Consider the following 20,314-nt stretch of genomic DNA (forward strand, 5'->3'; position numbering starts at 1 on the left):
TCCCCAGCCAGATGTGGTTTTTGCGTTAGAGCGACCCGCTTTGTTTCGACTGAAGTGGGCGCCCGCTGTAGCCGATGGGCGGCTCCTCCGCGGCCTGTCACGCCCCGTCACAGGCCGTCACGCGTCTGTCAGTGATGACGTCACTACTGGAGGTGCCTGGCGTGCCGGCGGCTGACGGGCGTCTGGGGCCGTCAGCGCGCCGTGTCAGCGGGCGGGCGCTCACGGGACCGCCTGGTGGCGGCTGCCACTGCTCGGCCCGCCCGCCCGCTGCCGCAGACGGGTGCGTTGCCAGCGACGGGTCGCTCTGGTGGCGTCCGCGGCCCACGCACCGGCCGTCGGGCCCGTCTGTGCCGAGCCGCCGGAGACGGAGCGGCGGCCGCTGTGGCTCCGCCGCCGGTCGTTGGCGGCCACCCGACGGGCTATTATGGTCAGCCGTCGCCGGTTCTGAGAACAGATTGGGCCGCTGCCGCCGCCGCCGGCCGGCCGCCATTGAACGCGTGCCCAGTGCGGTGCAGCTGGGAGCGTCCGCCGCCACCGACGGGCTGAAAAAGGCTGGCCAGGTGGGCCGCAGCTGGCTGACGACCGGCGACCGGACGGCTCCGGCCGGCCTTTGGCTCTGGCCGAGAGGAGTCCCGGCGGCTTCCAAATGATGTGAATCCGTCTCGGGGTCGCAGAAGGAAGCCCGCCGACTACTATTGAGGGAGAGAAGCCACCGAGGCTCGGAGCGTCCCCTGCTAATGGTCCGCGTCCGGGGCCCTTGAGGCTCGCTGCGGCGTTGAAAGACGAGCGGCCCGGGCACGGGCGGAGGCTGAGCTGTTTAAAATACAGCCAGTTCCGGCGGCCGGGCGCCGGATTCGGGGCGCCGGCGCCCACCCGGCCGTTCCAGGAACTCCGGACGCTCGGCCGATCCGCCGAGATTGATGGCGCCGAGGATGGGCAGACGGATGGCGCTGATTATTGGACGGGACGCCGGACCGGACAGCGGCGGGGCGGTTGCACCGGCCTTCTCCCCAAACTGTGTCTGTCGGACGGCAGCCTTTGGAATGTCAGATGGAGATCGAGAAAATATCGGCCTTTGAGAAATTGCAGGGACGCTTGACTAAAAAGGCTTCCCAGTGACCGAACTCTCCTTGTGCGTTCCTTGTCGAATGTCCGCGCGCGTCTCTTGCGTTCCTCACCCGCGCAGGGTCAATCACACTGTTTGGTGACGTCACGGTTGACGGCGGCACTGAGGATAACACCGTGAATAACCGCTCTGTTCTGCCGTCGTTGTGGACGGCTGTTTTCGAGAGCCGCTGTCCGCCGCTGATTGAGTCCGCCGCTGTCCGCCGCTGATTGAGTCCGCCGCTGTCCGCCGCTGATTGAGTCCGCCGCTGTCCGCCGCTGATTGAGTCCGCCGCTGTCCGCCGCTGATTGAGTCCGCCGCTGTCCGCCGCTGATTGAGTCCGCCGCTGTCCGCCGCTGATTGAGTCCGCCGCTGTCCGCCGCTGATTGAGTCCGCCGCTGTCCGCCGCTGATTGAGTCCGCCGCTGTCCGCCGCTGATTGAGTCCGCCGCTGTCCGCCGCTGATTGAGTCCGCCGCTGTCCGCCGCTGATTGAGTCCGCCGCTGTCCGCCGCTGATTGAGTCCGCCGCTGTCCGCCGCTGATTGAGTCCGCCGCTGTCCGCCGCTGATTGAGTCCGCCGCTGTCCGCCGCTGATTGAGTCCGCCGCTGTCCGCCGCTGATTGAGTCCGCCGCTGTCCGCCGCTGATTGAGTCCGCCGCTGTCCGCCGCTGATTGAGTCCGCCGCTGTCCGCCGCTGATTGAGTCCGCCGCTGTCCGCCGCTGATTGAGTCCGCCGCTGTCCGCCGCTGATTGAGTCCGCCGCTGTCCGCCGCTGATTGAGTCCGCCGCTGTCCGCCGCTGATTGAGTCCGCCGCTGTCCGCCGCTGTAGACTCCTGATTGAGCTGTTTGTGAACTGGTGACCGTCGGACAGCATCATTTGTCTTCCAGTTGTCTTCCTTCCGCTCTGTATCGTCCATCGTCTATACGTGAGGCGTTTGCCATCCATCGTCTATAGTGTGAGGCGTTTGCTGGCTGCTGCGCGGTGCTGGAAACGGGCGTCCGTCGGCCGTCTGTTGTCTGTCTGCGTCGGCCGCTCGGCTGCTGTAGGCTGAAATCTATGCGTCTGGCAGAGTTGTGCCAGACTCCAGAGTCGGGTGGGATATTTACCGGGTCGCAGATCTCTATCACGTCATAGCCGCTGTCCACTGTCCGGCGCTGTCTCACCGGTCTGTGCGCTGATGTCACTCCAATGTATGCGAACGGTGATTTGGTGCCTGTAATGTCGCGTTTGTTTCTCCCCGGTGCAACTGGTTGCAGTGTTGAGTGTTGATGCTTCGTCGCTGACCGTCTCTCCGCCTCTGTCGTTTGCCCGCCGATGCACCGTGTCGTCTCTGACCGCCCCCCGTCTCCGCCGACAGCCGCTCGTTCCTGTCGCACGACCCGCCGGTGCTGCTGCATCCGGACCGGGTCGTCAAGAACGAGGACGCCAAGCAGCACGAGCGACACTTTCAGCCCAATGTGGCGCTGGCCCCGCACAAGTCGCCGCCCACCTCGGAGCCCGCTGCGCCGCCGCCGGCCGCCGCCACCGCTGCCCCCAAGGTACGTCCGTCAGTCGCACACATCAACCAGCGACGTAGCTCGAATAACTCCCGAACGAATTTAATTTATTTCACTCTGATACGATTTCGAATACTAATCTCGAGCTCAAAGAGCGCCCGATTTGCCTGAATCCAGTCCAATCCCGAATGCAAATCATTTCCTAGTAGCGGCACGACGCTAGCAAGCCCCGAGGCGAGCTTTCAGAGGCGAGCTGTCGGGTCGGAAGTGCAGCCCGGGGCGGGGCTTGCGCCGCGCACGGTCACGTGACCCCCACAGGAGCTGTGGCAGCTTCACAAGGCTTCAATCGATCTGTCCAGGAGTGGTGCCGGGACGCGGCGCGGCCCTGACCTCGATTCCGCGAACTGGCGAGCTCTGCAGGCTGCAGCTTTCCGTTGTTTATTTTCTCGCATCGCCGCCGCGCCGGCTGACAAGTTGCTGTCGCTCGGATCAATATGTGTGAATGGTGAGACGGTGGGAATGTCGGGGCCGCGCCGGGGTGCGGCCATTGACACCAGAGGACGGGCTAGGGCTGTAAATACACGGACCGGTAAACAAACAGTGAGCGATACCATCCGCTGTGGTCATTAACTTTGTGTGCACTGCCGAGGGGTTTAGATGATGAAAGGTGACATCAGATTAGCTTGACTAGTAACCAGCTGAGCTGACAACGGCTCGGGCGACCCTGCATTACACACAGACTTTGTGACGCTCTGCCACTGAACACACATCCCTCGAGCATACCCTCACTTTGACCCCACGCCATGAGCATGACCTTTGATTTGTACCGACGATGCTAGTTCCAGTAACCTAGCCAACACTCTGTATCTGTGTGTGTGTCTGTGAGCGTATGCCTGTGACCTCCGCGTCGCACATGTGCTCTGACCTCTCACCCTACCCCTTCTCCCTCCAGGCGCGGGCGGCGGACAGCGACGCTGCCGAGCTCCTGTCCAACCTTGACTCGGCGGTGGCGCGGGTCAGCGCGCTGGTGGGACCGCTGCCGGCCGGCGACCGGGTCTCTGTGGTGGACACCGTGCGAGCTCTGGCAGACGCCGTCACCCGGCTGAGGGCAGAGAACAAACAGAAAACGGTCAGTGCCGCACCACAGAGAGACGGTGTGGATGATGTCTTGATGAGCGAATGAATGTGAATGATCACTTACAGTGTGAGGTCCCGATGTCGGTCCTGGGGGCTCCGGCTCGGTAGTATGGGGACGCCCTTGAGTGTCCCTGTATGTCTAGGGCTCATTCCTGGGTATCTGGAACCCTTGGGTGTCTGAAATATACTCCCGGGGCCGGGTGTCACGGTGGGACTCTCCTGATATCCTGTGGTGCCCCACATCCTCTGATACTCCTGATATCCTGTGGTGCTCCCGTGCGGCCATTCCCGGAGTGTCGCACCGTGTCAGGGTCGGGGATGGACACCGTCTCTGCAGTTGGCGGACCGTCCCTCTGGGGCCGTCTGAGAGCACCCGCTCGGTGGACACCCGAATACCGTCCCAGGAGACGGGTGCCTCGTAAAGAGCAGATGAGAGACGAGATAGCCAGTAATGGAGGCCAGCCATCGGAAAAATGCCGCCCCAGCCGAGTTTAGAGCTGTTTTTGGGATGGCTCAGCTACCGGGCTACGCTCTCGAGAGTAGGAGACGATTTTTACGAGATTTTGATGTCCCAGAGCGAGGCCACGGAAAACACTGTACGACGCCCCCTGGGAATTTATCCTCTGATTGACTGAGTGGTAGGTGACGAGGAACACAAATACCACTTACCAAACAAACCGTTACTTACCAACAGCTACCTTGAGGTCACGACTGTGCTCGCCCCATGGCCTAGTGTGACCTGTGACCTCAGACGGTTGATGGTGTGTCCTGTTACAGACCCTTCTGGAGGAGCGGACGGCCCACCTGCGGGACCTGATGGTCACCCAACAGAAGGACGCCGCCGCCAGACAGGCGCGCACAGAGGTCGAGGTCAGTAGAGGTCACCTGCAGGTTACTGGATGGGAGGGAAAGGGAGGGGACTGGGGTTAATATGGCTATAGAGAGCAGTAGCTTCGGATAGGTTATCAAAATGGGTTTGTGATACGTCCTGTCATGTGATCAGCGTTTGTATGAAGCATGTGTCACAGCCCGACTCCATAACACGCTGCCGTATGCAACGGCCTGTTGTTCCACGCTGAGCAGGCCGTGTGCCGTTTGGGAATGGATGGCCACTCTGTCCCCATTACTGCAGCCACAGGCGTGTGAGCCGGCACGGCGCCGATTGTCATTGGAGCTCGTTTGGCTCGGTACCGTAGTCCGGTTACAAAAATGAGATAATGATCACAGCCGGCAATCATAGTAATCACTCGGTGGGAGCCGCCCAGTGGACGCGTTATTTCGTATTTCCAGGCGTGAAGCGTCTCATTAAAGGTGCTTTAAAATCACGCGATATTTTAATTGCCGGACGGTGGGCGGACGCATTACGGGTGCAATTTGGTCGAATTTGCGGTGTCCCAGCACGACAGTGCGCCGTTAGTCGACGCCATTTGTTCCGACTTCACCGGCTGGGCCTCATTTGAATGTTAGTGCTTCCAGTGTAGAATGACCATTATGACAGTCGGTACGGTTATGGGTTCCTGAAGCGGCGTCGTTCTCGGAACGAATTCGGTCGGTGTCGTCATCGGCGTGGCGTCGGCCCGACCGACGGCTATGGAAAGACACAGCCAATGGGGTGACGGCAAGGAAACTCGGCCGGCTGATCGCGCTCTGCAGGAATTCCACGAACTCTGCCGAGCGGTGGTCGGGGACGGCTTTTCTAACTGCGTCCAGCACGGCACGGCGCGCCGTCCCCAGAGTTAGTTTCCAGGCGTTAGCGCGGGGAATCGCGACTGTTTCAGACATTGAGGCAAACTGTGGGAAGTGGAAAGGTGGAATTGCGAACTGAGGTGTTACCAGGCCCTCCGGAACCGAAATTAAAAATTCCCTATTTGAATAGTCTCGCGATTGCCGGCCATCAATATTTCGAACCCTAACTGTCCAATCGGGTGCCGGCTATTACGTCTATGCTTCCTGTTTGCCTCGGCGGCTCCGACGGCGGCACAGGCGATCAGTGCCAGCCTCCGGCGCCGGGAAAACCCACCTCACCGGACCGCCGCGCCGGTCGGCACAGCACGATCCATGGCAGTCAGCCTGCGACGGTCGATATATAGAGCCGTTCCCATCGAAAAGTGCGAGTGAACAGTGTAGGGCACTTTTTACGTTGGACGTTTTCATGCAGACGATTTTCAACGCTGTAGGACAGGCGCTTTGGATCTGGCTGGTCCGATTATTCCGTTCATCAATGCAAGCAGCCAATATGGTTTCCAACTTCAAGTTTCGGCTGTGTTTGTGTACAATTGTTGTGTGCTCGTGTGTGGCGATGGCCGTGCCCCGGCTCCCTCAGCTTCCGTCGGCCTGACGTCGCTGACCGTGTCCGTTTTGCCGCCAGGATGCCAACGACGAGAAGACGGCCGTCCTGGACTGCAGCCGCCGCACCTCGCCGCAGGCCGGCTCAACTCCCGTCAGCACCGTCGGCGAATAGCGCCGCATTCCGCCGCCGGCGGCGCCACCGTCGCGGCTATAGGCGGCGCTGCCGTCGCCGCCTGGATGCGTGATACGGGCCGCGGTCGCTTCCCAAGGGAGCTGACCGCCGAACTGCAGCCTCGGGCAGAGCGAGAGAACGAGAGCGCGAGCGAGAGAGGGAGAGAGAGAGCGAGCGTAGCGGGTGATTTGTGCCGGCGCTGGCTGGCGCCGCCAGCGCCGGGTTTTGGGGCGCCTGGCGCCGCGCCGCGCCGCGCCGCGCCGCGTGCGCCGGCCGCCCTCCGGCTGTGGATGTTCTGTGGAGGGCTGCGCCGCGCGCCGCGCGCCGCCGTCGTCTGTGTTAGTGGCGGCCCGCCGCCGGCCGCGCCACATTTTTGTGATGGGGAGTCAACTGATGATACCCGCCGTAACACTACCTGAATTTTACCTCATTAACAAAGCTACCGACAGATCAGTAGAGCGGGGGCGCGTCCGTGTGCTCTCTCAGCTGTCGTGGCGTTCGCTGCTTCTTCCCGTTTCAGTGGCCGCTGCGGCCGCGGCCGGCCGGCTCCGCCGCCGCCGTCTGTGCGCCCGCGCGCGCTCTCCGCGCCGTGTCGTGTCAAATCTCTTTGGGGGTGTGCGCGCTGGCTCGGTGGTATTCTGTAGAGCGGCGCGCGGCTGGGCGGGCGGCGCCGCGCGCGCCGGGCCGCCGCCGCCCGCCCGATAGTACCTGATGGCACGTGATGCTCGGTTTCTTGTTAATTGTAGACGCCTCCGCGCTGTGCGGAGCTGCCACTGCCTACCGAAGCTGCCAACCGAGTGCGCGCGCGTGTGTGATCGCTCGGCCCAGAGTCGCGCCGCCACACACGCGCCCACATACTACACACATACACACAGCGAAATTGGTGTCGTACAATATCTTTTTGTTCTGTCTCGGCCGGTCGCGCGGGCGCCCGCAGCTCGGGAGTCCGCCGCGCCGCGCCGCCAGTCTCGGTTCAGTTCGGTCTCGGCGGGACGGCGGCGGCCGCTCCTCGTCCCCTGTCCGGTATATTGCGGAGGGGCGGCCGCGGCCGCTCCTTTTCCCCTGTCCGGTGTATTGCGCAGCTAGCGTACAGTACAAGATACTCAGTCGGTTTTTGTAAGCGCAAGAAAGCTTCGTCGGGACGCTCATTGTGATACGGGAGGTCCATGCGGCAGAGGTGGGAATCTGTGGTTCGGTCCGGCGCCGGCAGATGGCAGTCGCTGTGTTGCGGTCCTGCTTTTCAGCACGCGGTGAATATTTGTTCTTGTGCATGTTCGTTATCGATGCTGCTCGCTGCTTTTAGTATAACATTTAAGTTTTGTTTTGAATAAACATTGAATCGTTACCGGTTTCATGTTTCAATCCCCAGTGAAGTGAACCTGACTGACCTGACCTGGGAGCGTTACCTTACAAGCCGACGTACTGTAGGTGCTTATGCTGTCGGATTTCGATAGTTGTTTGGTGAATGGCTTCAGATCGGAGTTCTACACATTACACTGAAGTTCTCCGAAATTCGGAAAAAAAAACTGATGATAAAAGGCGCCAATGCAAGAGAAAGGTCTTCGAAAAATTCGCTTGCAAACTTTTCCCTGATTTGGCAGCACTGGGGCAGATATGGAAGACGGGCTTTGATACATTTCCGGTGACTGTGTGACACTACACATGTCTGGAAAAGTTTGCATTGGTGAGCGAATTTGAATTGCACGCCTTATATCAATATTGATATTTATATTTGATGTTAGTGATGTTATATCACTTTTAAAATAAGGTGATTGGAGTGAAGAGATCCTTAATAATGTAGTTTAGAAACTAGAACACATCAATCCCTTAGGCCATATCTCTGGACATCGGGCTTGAGATTTTAATTTGAATTGCTAGATTCAGATTACATTTATTTTCTGTGATTAGTCATAGTTGGGTGTGTGTAACATTTTAACTTGAATTGTTATAATAAATGAATCATTTGGTTTTCAGCTTACATCACGTTTTGCATCATGATTGATCTTTCAACCGCTGATAGTGTTGTAAAAAGGTTTCGTCGTCAGCTACCTATGTGAACTGAAGCCTGCGTCTCATGACAGTGAAGCCTGCACAAAGGTTGTGTGCAGCTTGAACCACTTTAGTGACAGTGTGTGATTGAGTTCTTCATTGACTTTGGGGATGAAATAACTATGTCAGTTGGGTTCCTAAATTCAATCAGTTTGACTTAAATTGCCTTAATTAAAATGAATATGGAGAGTGGATTATTTTATGTAATCAGCAAAGTACAGCTAACCAAAAGAGGGAATATCAATGATGCAGTGGAAAAGATGGATAAACCAAGGAATGTGTCCTGAGCTCAGTGCTGGAAATGAGGCCGCCTTCTGGTCCTGGCGTTTTATTCTCCGGGCGGGTTAATCCTGTCCAGCGTTTAGCCTTTCGGGACCCACTCAGGGTCGCGTTTGTTTTCGCCGCTCGCCCCAGTCGAGATGCAAAATTAATAGTTACACAAAGCATATTTAGGGCCAGCCCAGTCGGGGAAACTATGGTAAAATCTGCTATTTTTAGCAGTCTGCTATTTTTAGCAGAAATCTGCTAAAAATGGGTACGCATGTGACGTCATCATACCCAAATATAGCAGATTTGGGTACGGCCCCATACAAAAGCATATCTGCACCCTAATTGAAGCAAATGCGCATCAAATGCCTGGCAGATTCATGATGAGAATAGTGCTGAGAGTGTTCTCTGCTATTTTTGTTCAGATCCGACTATTTTCAAATTCATTATTTGAAAATAGTCGGATCTGAACAAAAATATCAGAGGACATTCTCAGCACTATTCTTATCATGAATCTGCCAGGCATTTGATGCGCATTTGCTTCAATTAGGGTGCAGATCTGCTTTTGTCGGGGGCCGTACCCAAATCTGCTATATTTGGGTACGATGACGTCACATGCGTACCCATTTTTAGCAGATTTCTGCTAAAAATAGCAGATTTTACCATAGTTTCCCCGACTGAGCCAAGCCAGCCTGGTCTGGAGTTACTGTTAAATATATGCATATACATGAAAGAAAAAGGTTTTGTAGACTCGATTAATTTCGAATTCGTATATTCAAAGGCCCCAAATAAACTTCGTGTGACTATCAACTTGGCATCTCGAATGGGCTGAGCGGCGAAAACAACCGCGGCTCAGAGAGGGTCCCGAAAGGCTAAGTGCTAGACGGGGCTAACCCACCCGGAGAATAAAACGCCGGGACCAGAAAGCGGCCTCATTTCCAGCACTGCTGCTCAGTCATCAGTACAAATGGAGACAACATGTCTAATGGATCCAGATAGCCTGATATGACAGTTCCTCCTGCCGCAAGTGATCAGTTTGAGATCTTTTTCCTCAGATGCGTTTTGGTGGACAACAGTGTGATGTTTTGTGTGCTGATTTTAGTTTATCCTCATAAGTATTCTCATAAGTTGGCTAAGTTGCCTCCAATTTTGATGTGATCTCCCATAATATTAGCTGTTGGTCTTTTGTTGGGTTATCCTGAAGAGCTGGGAAACTTTAAAGTTGGTTTGCTGATTTATCTTAAGGACCTCATTAAGTCAGATTGACATCTATATTTGACATATTTGTTGTTATTTGTACTGTGGGTTATTTCTTCCACAGTTCCTGATTCCTTGATCTTGAATGTGAGTTTGCCATCACAAAAGCCACATAAAATTCTAAAATATGAAACACATTCAAAACTGCAAGAAGGGACTTATGCAAGGCAAGGGTTAAGCTTCATATTTAAATTTGAACTTCATGAAATTTATCTGAACTGAAGACATTTTCTGACCTTTTGTTTTCATTACAGAATGGTGGAGTGATAGATACAGTTTGTCTTATGAGACTGCTGACTTAAGAGTTGTATTTGTTTAAAAACCTGAACCATGGGTAAAAAGAAAATAGGAGTATCTGGGTCAAAGAAGAAGACTAGAAAAGAGAAACGCAAAGAACAGAGAATCCAAAAGAAAGTGAAAAAGAATGAACATTACTTCAAGCGTTTCAAGAAAGTGGCTCCTCTTCATCCTTCTAAAATACCCAAAGAGCCAAAAGACAATATGTTTGGAGACATTCCAAGACATCCGCAGAAAGACGACGAATCACTTTCGGATGACGAGATGCCATCAAAAATTCACCCGCAAGAAAAAAGCCTCGTCGAAAAGATTCGTGAAGCATCAGAAAAGTCGAAAATCCTAGCAGAAAAGAGAAAAGTGTCTGAAAGAAAGGCAAGAAATGCACAACTTCGAGAGGCTAATAAAGCTGAGGAGAAGCAAATAAAGCATTTGTCAACGCTGATGAAGATGAACAAAAGGAAGAAAAAAGGAAAAACACCATCTTTGCCTAAAATATTTGCTTCGGATGGATTGGACTGTATCCTTTTGTGATTAATTCCACACTTTTTTATCTTAATGCGCCGGGCCGGTGCTCGGCGCCAACCGCGCTGGGCCAGGGGTGGGGGGGGGGAGGGGGTTGAACAGTGAACACCACCCATCTTACTCGGCTCCTGGGCCATGTAGCGACACGCGGTAAACGACGTTCGAAAGAGCGTCAAAAATAATGAAGATAACATTTCATCCATATTTTAGGTCAGGTCAAAGGTCAGATTACCAGAGGTCATTGAAAGTCAAATCTATATTACTATTTGAGGAGGGCGTAGTTTCTGTCTATTACGAAGGTCGCGACATGGTGCTACGTAGCGCGGGTTACAGATCACACCGTTGCACCTACCGCGCTGAAATTTGCGCAAGTTATAGAACAAGGATGGACAACGTGCCTTTGAGCGGTCTCGGCTCGATCGGATCGATAGCGAGCGCGTGGCGCGTGCCCAAAAAGTGCAAATTCGCGTCATAGACTTTACATGTATAAATCGGCTGGCAAAAACGGGCGAAAATGGCTAAATTTGCCCGACACGGGTCCGTTCCCCGTGCAATATCTCGGTAGCCGTGCGCCCGATCGGCACGGGGAAAACAGCATCGTGTAGAGAATCGAACGGGCAATCGAATAGTGTGCGGTGCAGGGGTGGCACGCGCCACGTGGAAGTGTGAGGGCAATTTCATTTCAAAAAGTGCCATTTTAAACGGATTTTGGATTTTATTTTATTTTCCCGTGACCATCAGACTGAGAGAGTTGAAACAACGTCAATTGCCAAGAGAAATGTACCGCCTCTCATGGAAAAATTGTGGACAGCTAATTGATCAAAAACAATGTGGAAAAATCGCTGAATTAAAATGGTATTTGTCCATAATGTGCCACTAAAAAGATACACGGGATTTGCTGCTTAACCTGATACGCTTGACAATTGAAAATGCTATCATTAGAAAGAGCATTCAATTCTCTCCAAGATCCAATCATCACGTTTGCATGACAAGCAACAGTATTCTTAAAAATATAAATGTTTCAAACCTCTGCAAATCCATTTTTAGCGAAAATTATCTACGCCTTTCATTTGTCAAAAAACTACGCACCTGAATTATAAAACACATTTGACAGGTTCACTGAACTATTGACAGGTTCTGAAGTAGAAAGCATGCTTATCAGACACAGGCACCTCGATCCGATGGATATCTTTTTTCCAAACCAAAACGTTTAGCCATCAAAAAACAATCGACCGAAATGGATAGATAACCCAACCGACACAAGAACAACCAAACACCCGCCGATCGTAAATACCCCCTTTTCGCGTTGCGGAGCACGCGGGTCACCCTAGTCTATACTACTATTTGTGGTGACGTAGTTTCTGTCTGTTACCGAGGTCGCGACATGGTGCTACGTAGCGCGGGTTACAGGTCACACCGTTGCACCTACCGCGCTGAAGTTTGCGCAACTCATAGAACAAGGATGGACAACGTGCCTTTGAGGGGTCTCAGCTCGATCGGGTCGATAGCGAGCGCGTGGCGCGTGCCCGAAAAGTGCAAATTCGCGTCATAGACTTTACATGTATTAATCGGCTGGCAAAAACGGGCGAAAACAGCCAAATTTGCCCGGCACTGGCCCGGTCCCGGTGCAATATCTCGGTAACCGTGGGCCCGACCGGTACGGGGAAAACAGCATCGTGTAGAGAATCGAACGGGCTATCGAATGGTGTGCGGTGCAGGGGTTGGCACGCGCCACGTGCACCGGGGAGGACACTTTCTTTTGAAAAATGGACGTTTTGGACGGATTTTGGAATTTATATTAATTTCAGGTGATCGTCAGACGGAATGAGTTGAAACAGCGCCTATTAGCAATAAAAATGTACCGTCTCTCATGGAAAAATTGTGAAAAGCTAATTGATCAAAAACAATGTGGAAAAAATCGCTGAATTAAATGGTATTTGTCCAAAATGTGCCACTAAATAATTACACGGATTTTGCTGCTTAACCTGATACGTTTGACAATTGAAAATGCTATCATTGGAAAGAGCATTCAATTCTCTCCAAGATCCAATCATCACGTTTGCATGACAAGCAACAGTATTCTTAAAAATATAAATGTTTCAAACCTATGCAAAACGATTTTTAGTGAAAATTATCTACGCCTTTAATTTGTCATAAAACTACGCGCCTAAATTATAAAGCACATTTGACAGATTCTGAAGTGGAAAGCATGCTTATCAGACACGGGCACCTCGATGCGGTGGATATTTTTTCCACAAACCAAAACGTTTAGCCGTCAAAAAGCAATCGACCGAAATGGATAGATAACCCAACCGACACAAGAACAACCGAACACCGCCGATCGTAAATACCCCCTTTTCGGGTTGCAGAGCACGCGGGTCACCCTAGTTTTACCTATTTCAACAATTCTCGAAAACGCGGCACATTACTCGGGAACGAATAGAGCTAAAGCGCCGCAGAAAAGCGCATTCGATAGCTCTTTCAAGGCTCTTATGCCAACATGCCATAAGATTTGACCTCAGGTCAACAGTTAAGCCTCTAAAGGGCAAAAACTCTAAAAATAGCCGTTTTTATGAAAACGTTTTTCTGCAATGACTTTTGATTAAAAAGTGACATTTATTTTGCCAGCATCGTGTTACTCCCGTCGAGATGCATCGAATGAACTATAATTTGACCTTGAAAGGTTATTTTGAAAATTTGACCTCAGGTCAAGGTCATGACCTGACCGGGAAAGTTCATGCTGCATATCATTCGATGCGTATCGTCGAGCTGAATACACTTGAGGTGTTTTCAGTGCTCTAGTCTATCAACAGTAATTGTAACAAAAACTGATGGGGACCTTTCATGTGCTTTGATATGACCTCAGGGACAAAAGGTGAGGTCAAGGGTGCCATTTTTCGGTCCAGCTTGTCACGTTTTCCTGTAACCTGATGCTTAAGAGTGTTTGGTATGACGTGCGCCCAAGAGGCGCCTTTCAATTTTTTCTCATTGACTTATAATGGAGAGATCGCAAAATTGACCTGACCTTAGGTCACCGATATCAAAATTCCGAGAAATTGGTTTTGTATATACTGTTACTCTTATCAATCGCTGAAAGTTTCAAGGCGATGGTTCAGTCGGTGTAGCTATGACAAGGATTCTAACTTTTTTTGAGATGGGGTCACTTGAGGTCACTTGAGGACTGAGGTGACCTGGTGACCTGACCTTAAGAGACCTGGGTCTGAAATGTTCATAGTGTATGCGGAAAAGATACGTTAGCGCCGTTTTTGAGATATCTGGGAAAAAACGCAAGGGGGTGGGTGTTCAAACACCCCGCCCCCCGGCCCCGGCCTGGCGCGGGTTAATGCTGCCTGGCATCATGCTGAACTTTTTGTTTGTCTATCTAGGTTTGCTTTGTATGAGCTCATATATTTGTTTAACAACTTAATGAAATCATTTTGTTAAATGCATTGCACTAGACAGCCAACCTTTACTCTTTGCCTGGTGGATAGATAAGATGGCTTGTAGGTGTTAAGGTGGATCATCTATTTAATCACAAGGCTTAGTTCAAGTTTTAGGCACTGACCACTGCATAAGCATCATTTGCATAGGTAGCATTAAGCATTGTACTGTTTTTAGCTTTTTTGCTAGTTATTCCTACTTCACATTGGACTATCAGCATCTTGCTGAACGCATATGTCGCATAAATCCTTAACTTCTGAGCACAGATCTTCTGGACGTGACTGATCCGGAGAAGCTGAAAGACATGAAGGGGGAGGAGCCCGCCTTCGATGACGATGAGGGCGAGGGCGACTTCGAGAGAGACCTTGCGCTGGCGACCGGTGCCGGTGGTAAAACACCCCAGGGCAAAACGGAGGGCAGCGATGACGAAGGCGATATGTCTGACGAAATTTCAGGAGAGTCTGAGCCAGAGAATGAAGATGAAGAACAAGGAAGTGAAAATGATGCTGGAGAGGAAGAGGAAGAGGATGTTGAATCAGATGAAGAACTGGCAGGATCTGGTTTGGGTGAGGATGAGAAGGAAAATGTCAGTGCTGGTGAAGAAGACGATGTTGGATCCGATTTTGATATGCTAGAGGGCGGCTCAGATTCTGAAGCAGATGATTCAGAGGAAGAGTCGGAACAGTCACCAGAGAAGTCCAAGAAGGAGCTGAAACGGAAACTGGATGAAGTGGAAGATGAAGAAGAGGAAGTATCCGAGCAGAAGAAGACAAAAAAGAAGAAGCGGAAGGACGATACCAAGGAGGACGATAACGATGGAGTTTGGGAAGACATCTACGGAAGAATGCGCGGCAAGGATGGCTCCATTCTCACCGGGGTAAGTCAAGCGCGACTAGTCTTCCTATTTCCTATGTGACTTTCTGCCTAGACATTTATTTTATTAATTAATTTTTTTTTGAAATATAAGCTATTGATCGTGCATTTCGATAACTCAACACAGATGGACTTTTTGTTTTTTTTTTCTGGAAAATTTCCCAGTTTCATGTTTTCCTGATATTTCATATTTAACGTCTTATATACCATTTACTCATACGATAGACATATTTTACTTTGTGTTGGCTTTTCTTCAAATTGCTCGTACCCATTTTACCGTGACGAGCTCACCGTGACGGACCCACTCAACCCTCCCTCCCCTCCCTCCGCTCTGTAGGTGGGCTCCGACTCAGCCACCAGCGCCGCCGCCGCCGCGCCGGCCCGCTACATCCCACCGGCTCTGCGCGCTCAGCAGCTCGCTTCCAGCGCTGACGAGCGGGCGCGCCGCGCGCAGTTGCGCCGCCGCCTGCAGGGCCAGCTGAACCGGCTGTCGGCGGCCAGTGCGCGCGGCGTGCTGGCGCTACTGGAGGAGCTGTACGCCAGCCACAGTCGGCACGATACCAGCCAGACGCTCACCGAGCTGGTGCACGAGGCGTGCGTGTCGCCGGCGGCCGTCCGACCCGACCGCATGGTCATGGAGCACGTGCTGCTGCTGGCCGCCCTGCACGCCAATGTCGGATCTGAAGTCGGTACGTGCCGGGGTGTGACTGGGTCGGTACGTGCCGGCGGGGATGCGGTTGCTGTAAATGAAAACTAGACAAGATTTTTTTTGGGGGGAGGGGAAGAACGGGACTCGCCGATTGTTTTGGATCGGAGTGCCTCTATATGCCAATATCTCGGCAAAATTTTGTAATCCGTTTGTTTCATTGGGTGTAATTTTATGATTACCACAACAAGGATGTGTCATTGCCACATGGTCTGTGCTGTATCCTGGCAGGCGCACACTTCCTTCTGATGACGGCCCAGCGGTTCCACAAGCTGCTGATGGACGAGCAGCGAGACAGCGAGAGCAAGGAGCTGGACTGCCTCGTCATGCTGCTGGCGCACCTCTACACGTTCAGGGTAGGTCACTTACAGCGTAGGTCCTAGCAGGCTGGCACGAGACAAGTTCGTTTAGCTTATAACGGTCTCTACATAAAACACACTTCATGCTTCATTGTTTTTAAAACAAGTGTCCCTTTTTTATCATATTCTTTGACATAGCGTAAATTGATATTTTGGTTGCCTATTCCTTGCTTTGCCCTGTGGTATCGCTAGTGCCAGCATTTCAGCTGTCCTGTGTGACGTGTTTCACCATTCGTTTGGTATATTGACTTTTCGCCTCACGTTTCCTCCAGGTGACGGACAGCACGGTCATCTACGACATTCTGAAGATCATGGTGGAGCGCTTCTCACCCAAGGACGTGGAGCTGATCCTGACCGTGCTGCGCAGCGTCGGCTTCACGATGCGGAAGGACGACCCGGCCGCGCTGAAGGAGCTCATTCTGCGGCTGCAGGCCAAGGCGGCCGCCGCCACCGCTGGGGACGGCGCCGATAGGTTAGTGTTGGGCCCGCCGAGTGGGGTGTCTGGGGGAGTAGCCGGTATGAGGCTTGGAGTGCGTAGCTTCGTTAAAGATGCTCTTAATGCAGTGTGTACCTTGTGGAGGGATCTATGCGATCAGTGCTCTGCATAAATATTATTTCTACGTGTTTCCAATCCATAAAAAAAGATCGAAATTGAAATTACCTTTTAATATTTTCCTTGTCATCTTTGTTCAGATAGGTAATGCTAATGCTGCCCATAGCCGTTGAGTGATTTTTATCCGATGCTAACGCGTTCGTTTTCCTTCCATTTTGCAGCAGCCGCGTTCGTTTCCTGCTGGACATAGTGATGGCTCTGCGGAATAACAACATGGCCAAGATTCCCAACTACGACCCGGTGCTGGGCCAGGAGCTGAACAAGCTATTGAAGACGCTGGTGAACCCGAGTCAGACGCTGACCGAGCTGAGCATCTCGCTGGAGGACCTGCTCAAAGGTGGGGGCTGACGGCGGCTTATCTAAGTCACGGAGCTTGTTACCATTCGATTTTTTTTTTTGTATAACAAAATGCTATTAAATTTTGCTATTCTATGATGTTATTGACCTACCGGGAATAACCGTCCGAATGAGAAGCCTTACCTTTAACACGTATCGCTTGGATATTTAAATAATTCGCACTTAATGTGACTAGGTGGATATTTATAATTTGTGGGCGATAACGACAATAACCCTCGGCCTCCCCTCCCTCCGTTGTCCCCGTTCAGCGGAGGAGCGCGGTAAGTGGTGGGTGGTCGGCTCCGCCTGGAGCGGCACACTGAAGGAGCGGCAGACGGCCGACGCTGACCCAGCCACCGGCGGCGGGAGGGGCGCCCAGCCGCCCGCGCCGCCCGCGCAGCAGTACTCTGCCCAGCTGCTGGAACTGGCCCGCCAGCAGCGAATGAACACCGACCTGAGGAGGAACGTGTTCTGCGTTATCATGTCGGCAGAGGTAGGTGGCTGGGTAAGGTGTGGATGTGAGAGTGAGAGTGAGAGTGGAGTGGAATCTAGTTGAGTAGAGTGGGGCTGGAGTAGAGTATTTTACGGTATTAAGTATGTTATTCAATCAAGGTATCTTAGTCTTTATCCCTCGCCCATGTAGGGGGGGTTAGTGCAACCCCCCCCCCTGAGGTTTTTCGGAAATAGTGCAAAAACGGCGGCGCGCAGCGCCGCCAAATTTTGGGTACCTTATGGGGCAAACCTTGCGCATCTTTTGATAAAAAAATTTTGACCGGGTCATGTCAGGTCACGGAGTTATGACGTCACAAAGGGAACAGCCTCCGGCCGGATTTTCACAAACTGAGTGCCAACGCCCGAGGTTTCCTGCCGGTGGTACGGACATCGGTTGATGGATCGTGATGAAACTTCCCATGCATGTTGGGGCAAGTATTGGCTATCATATGGTATAAGAAACTTGACCGGGTCAGGTCAGGTCACGGAGCTATGACGTCACAAGAGGAACAGCGTCCGGTACTATTTTTGAAAAGCGCCCGAACCACTATTTTGCTAATTCTTGTCACCTCAATGGGAATATGCAGCAATATTAGCTTCTATAGGGAGCAAATGGACATCCCAAATCCAAAAATACAATCAGATTTCAAAAATTTAAATTTTGATTTTTCGAATTTCTGCCGCCGACTGTGACCTTGCCGACTTCCGGCGCTCCCAACGCGCCATTTTTAGAGCTAGGGAAACGAAATACATACCAAACGATAGAGAATTGATCAAGGAACACGATAGTGAAGGTTTCAAGTCGATATCTCCCACCGTTTTGCCGCAATCGCCGCGGAAAAATTGAAAAAGTCTATTTTTCCGAAAATTTGACCTTTGACCGGTCAAAAGTAGGTCAAATGTTGACCTAGGACCAAAAAATATACCACCAATCGCGAGATCTCGGCGAGAGCAATCCGTTGGTCTTTTCCGCTAAGCTCTACGACGCTCCGTTTTCAAACGCCAAGGGGGGGGGGGGTCGCACCAACCCCCCCCCCCTGCATGGGCGAAGGTGGCAGATCGCCGTTTACGGGCGAGGGTTATAGTGCTAGACTTCAACGCTACGCGGCAGAGCTATTCGGCCTCGGTGGCAGTGACCCATGCCATTTTTGTTGTTTTCGCCTGGTTTACTGTCACCCATTTAGACTGGCACTGCATTTGCTGTTGTCCCCTCCCCCTCCCCTCCCCTCCCCCCCCCCACACACACCTGACCTATCCCCGCGTTCGTCCTCAGGACTACCTGGACGGCTTTGAGAAGCTGATGCGACTCGGTCTGAAGGGGCCACAGCAAGAGCAGGAGATGGTGACTGTGATTGTGGGCTGTGCTCTCCGCGAGCGGACCCACAACCCCTACTACAGCCACCTTCTGGAGCGGCTCTGCGCCGTGGATAGGAAGTACCAGGTCAGTCGGGGACGGGGTATAGGAGGGAGCAATGCTGCGCTCTCCCAGCAAACAAACAAAGGGTGTGAGGTTTAGCATGGTGTGTATTTGATAGTGGGACTGGGTGGTGACCGAGCTTGGTGATGTGACGTGTCCAGCTCATGCTGTAGTTAGTCGGTTATCTCGGGTGTGGCCACATTCGGATCGTTGGCTTATTTAATGTGTCACTTACTCACTTTTACCGATTCTCGCTGATGCCAGATCAAACTAGACATTTCACACAAGCTCGCCCGATTACCAACTCTCTGGCTTATCTTTTCTTGGCTCGCTGGTTCCCTTATCTTACCGGCTCCTATTCTCTCGGCCCATTGTTTAGATGCGTGTGAAGATCTCCGTGTGGGAGCACCTGAAGCAGCTGCCGTCACTCGGCTCGGGGCCGGCCAGCAACCTCGCCAAGGTGCTGTCTCATCTCATCTCGGCCGGCCAGCTCACCATCGCAGTGCTAAAGGTACGGGGTGGCGGAGATTGACGTAATTCATCGTAATGTCTCCATACACAAGGTAGGAGGTGATGGTGATGGAATTGGTGTGACCAGCGTAACACAGTTCAGAAGGTCGTCATAATGACCAAGCACACATCACTGTTCGGGGTCGTAGCTGCGTAAATAAATACTCAGGGCAGAAGGTGCCAATGATTTGAATTATGCTGCCCTTCGCTTGTTCCATTCTGACCCCCCCCCCCCCTCTGCAGGTGGTTGAGTTCTCAGAGATGTCGAAGCCGATGGTCCGCTTCCTGCGCCAGCTGCTGCTGGCGCTCCTGATGTCCGCCGAGGACCCAGACACCATCCGCGAGCTCTTCCAGCGGGCGTCGGGCGCGCAGCTGAAGCACCTCCGCGACAGTCTGGTGCTGTTCATACACCACTTTGTGCTGCGGAACAAGAACAAGCTGGCTGACGGGGACACGGTGCAGCGGCTGGAGGAGCGCGCGAAGGTGGCCGTCAGCGCGCTGAAGGCCGTCGAGGGCGCGCTCAGGCTGTGATGGTGAGCTGCTTGTAGCTCGGCGAGTATCGTTATGCGTTGGAGGGTGACAAGTTATGCGATGGATCGGGAGATTGGTGGGTTAGAAACAATTTAATGCCAGTGAGTATGATGTTTTCTATGACGTTTTTTTTTCGTGTGTGAAGTTGTTGCGAGGGCACGGATGCCGTGCTTTGTGTTTTCTAGCGGAACCATTTGTTAGGGTGTTGTCATAGGCCTTCCGCTACGGTTCTTAAGTGTCGGTGCCTTGCTATTTCCGATGTATAAGTCACGATGATGAATACATATCAGGTAGGCCGCCGAATGCCATACAGAAACACAAGTTTTGAGTTGTGAGTTTTGGTGAAGGCTCCTCGATATTGGGTGGATTTGATGTTGGTCTCATTTGTGGTGGGTAGCAAGGTCAGCACTCAGCACACAGATGCTCTAGATTACCTCATGTGT

At 52.6% G+C, this 20,314-nt stretch overlaps 2 protein-coding genes across 8 annotated transcripts in view; both read left to right on the forward strand.

Moving 5' to 3' along the window:
• Positions 1–7,550, forward strand: part of LOC122392172 (ski oncogene-like) — a 61,397-nt gene extending 53,847 nt beyond the window's left edge. The window contains exons 3-6 of the mRNA XM_043386756.1: positions 2,465–2,645; positions 3,556–3,732; positions 4,518–4,610; positions 6,109–7,550. Coding sequence (XP_043242691.1) covers positions 2,465–2,645; positions 3,556–3,732; positions 4,518–4,610; positions 6,109–6,201 — 544 coding nt within the window. The 3' untranslated portion in view covers positions 6,202–7,550. The remainder of the gene's footprint in view (positions 1–2,464; positions 2,646–3,555; positions 3,733–4,517; positions 4,611–6,108) is intronic.
• A 281-nt stretch (positions 7,551–7,831) lies between these two features.
• LOC122392173 (nucleolar MIF4G domain-containing protein 1-like) lies at positions 7,832–20,199 on the forward strand. Of its 7 annotated transcripts, none has more exons than XM_043386758.1 (11): positions 7,832–7,885; positions 10,029–10,588; positions 14,301–14,911; positions 15,245–15,596; positions 15,845–15,969; positions 16,245–16,444; positions 16,747–16,922; positions 17,191–17,414; positions 18,687–18,854; positions 19,210–19,341; positions 19,584–20,199. In XM_043386758.1, exons 2-11 carry the CDS (start codon positions 10,105–10,107, stop codon positions 19,869–19,871), a joined length of 2,760 nt encoding a protein of 919 aa, XP_043242693.1. In that variant the 5' UTR covers positions 7,832–7,885; positions 10,029–10,104; the 3' UTR covers positions 19,872–20,199. The 7 variants fall into 7 exon arrangements, with proteins under 7 accessions (XP_043242693.1, XP_043242694.1, XP_043242696.1 ...); XM_043386759.1 differs by having other exon boundaries at positions 7,876–7,938; XM_043386761.1 differs by having other exon boundaries at positions 7,882–7,969.
• Positions 20,200–20,314: the final 115 nt, after the last annotated feature.

Source organism: Amphibalanus amphitrite, unplaced genomic scaffold (genome assembly GCF_019059575.1).
Source record: "Amphibalanus amphitrite isolate SeventyFive unplaced genomic scaffold, NRLGWU_Aamphi_draft 000473F_arrow, whole genome shotgun sequence".
Taxonomy (NCBI): Eukaryota; Metazoa; Arthropoda; class Thecostraca; order Balanomorpha; family Balanidae; genus Amphibalanus; species Amphibalanus amphitrite.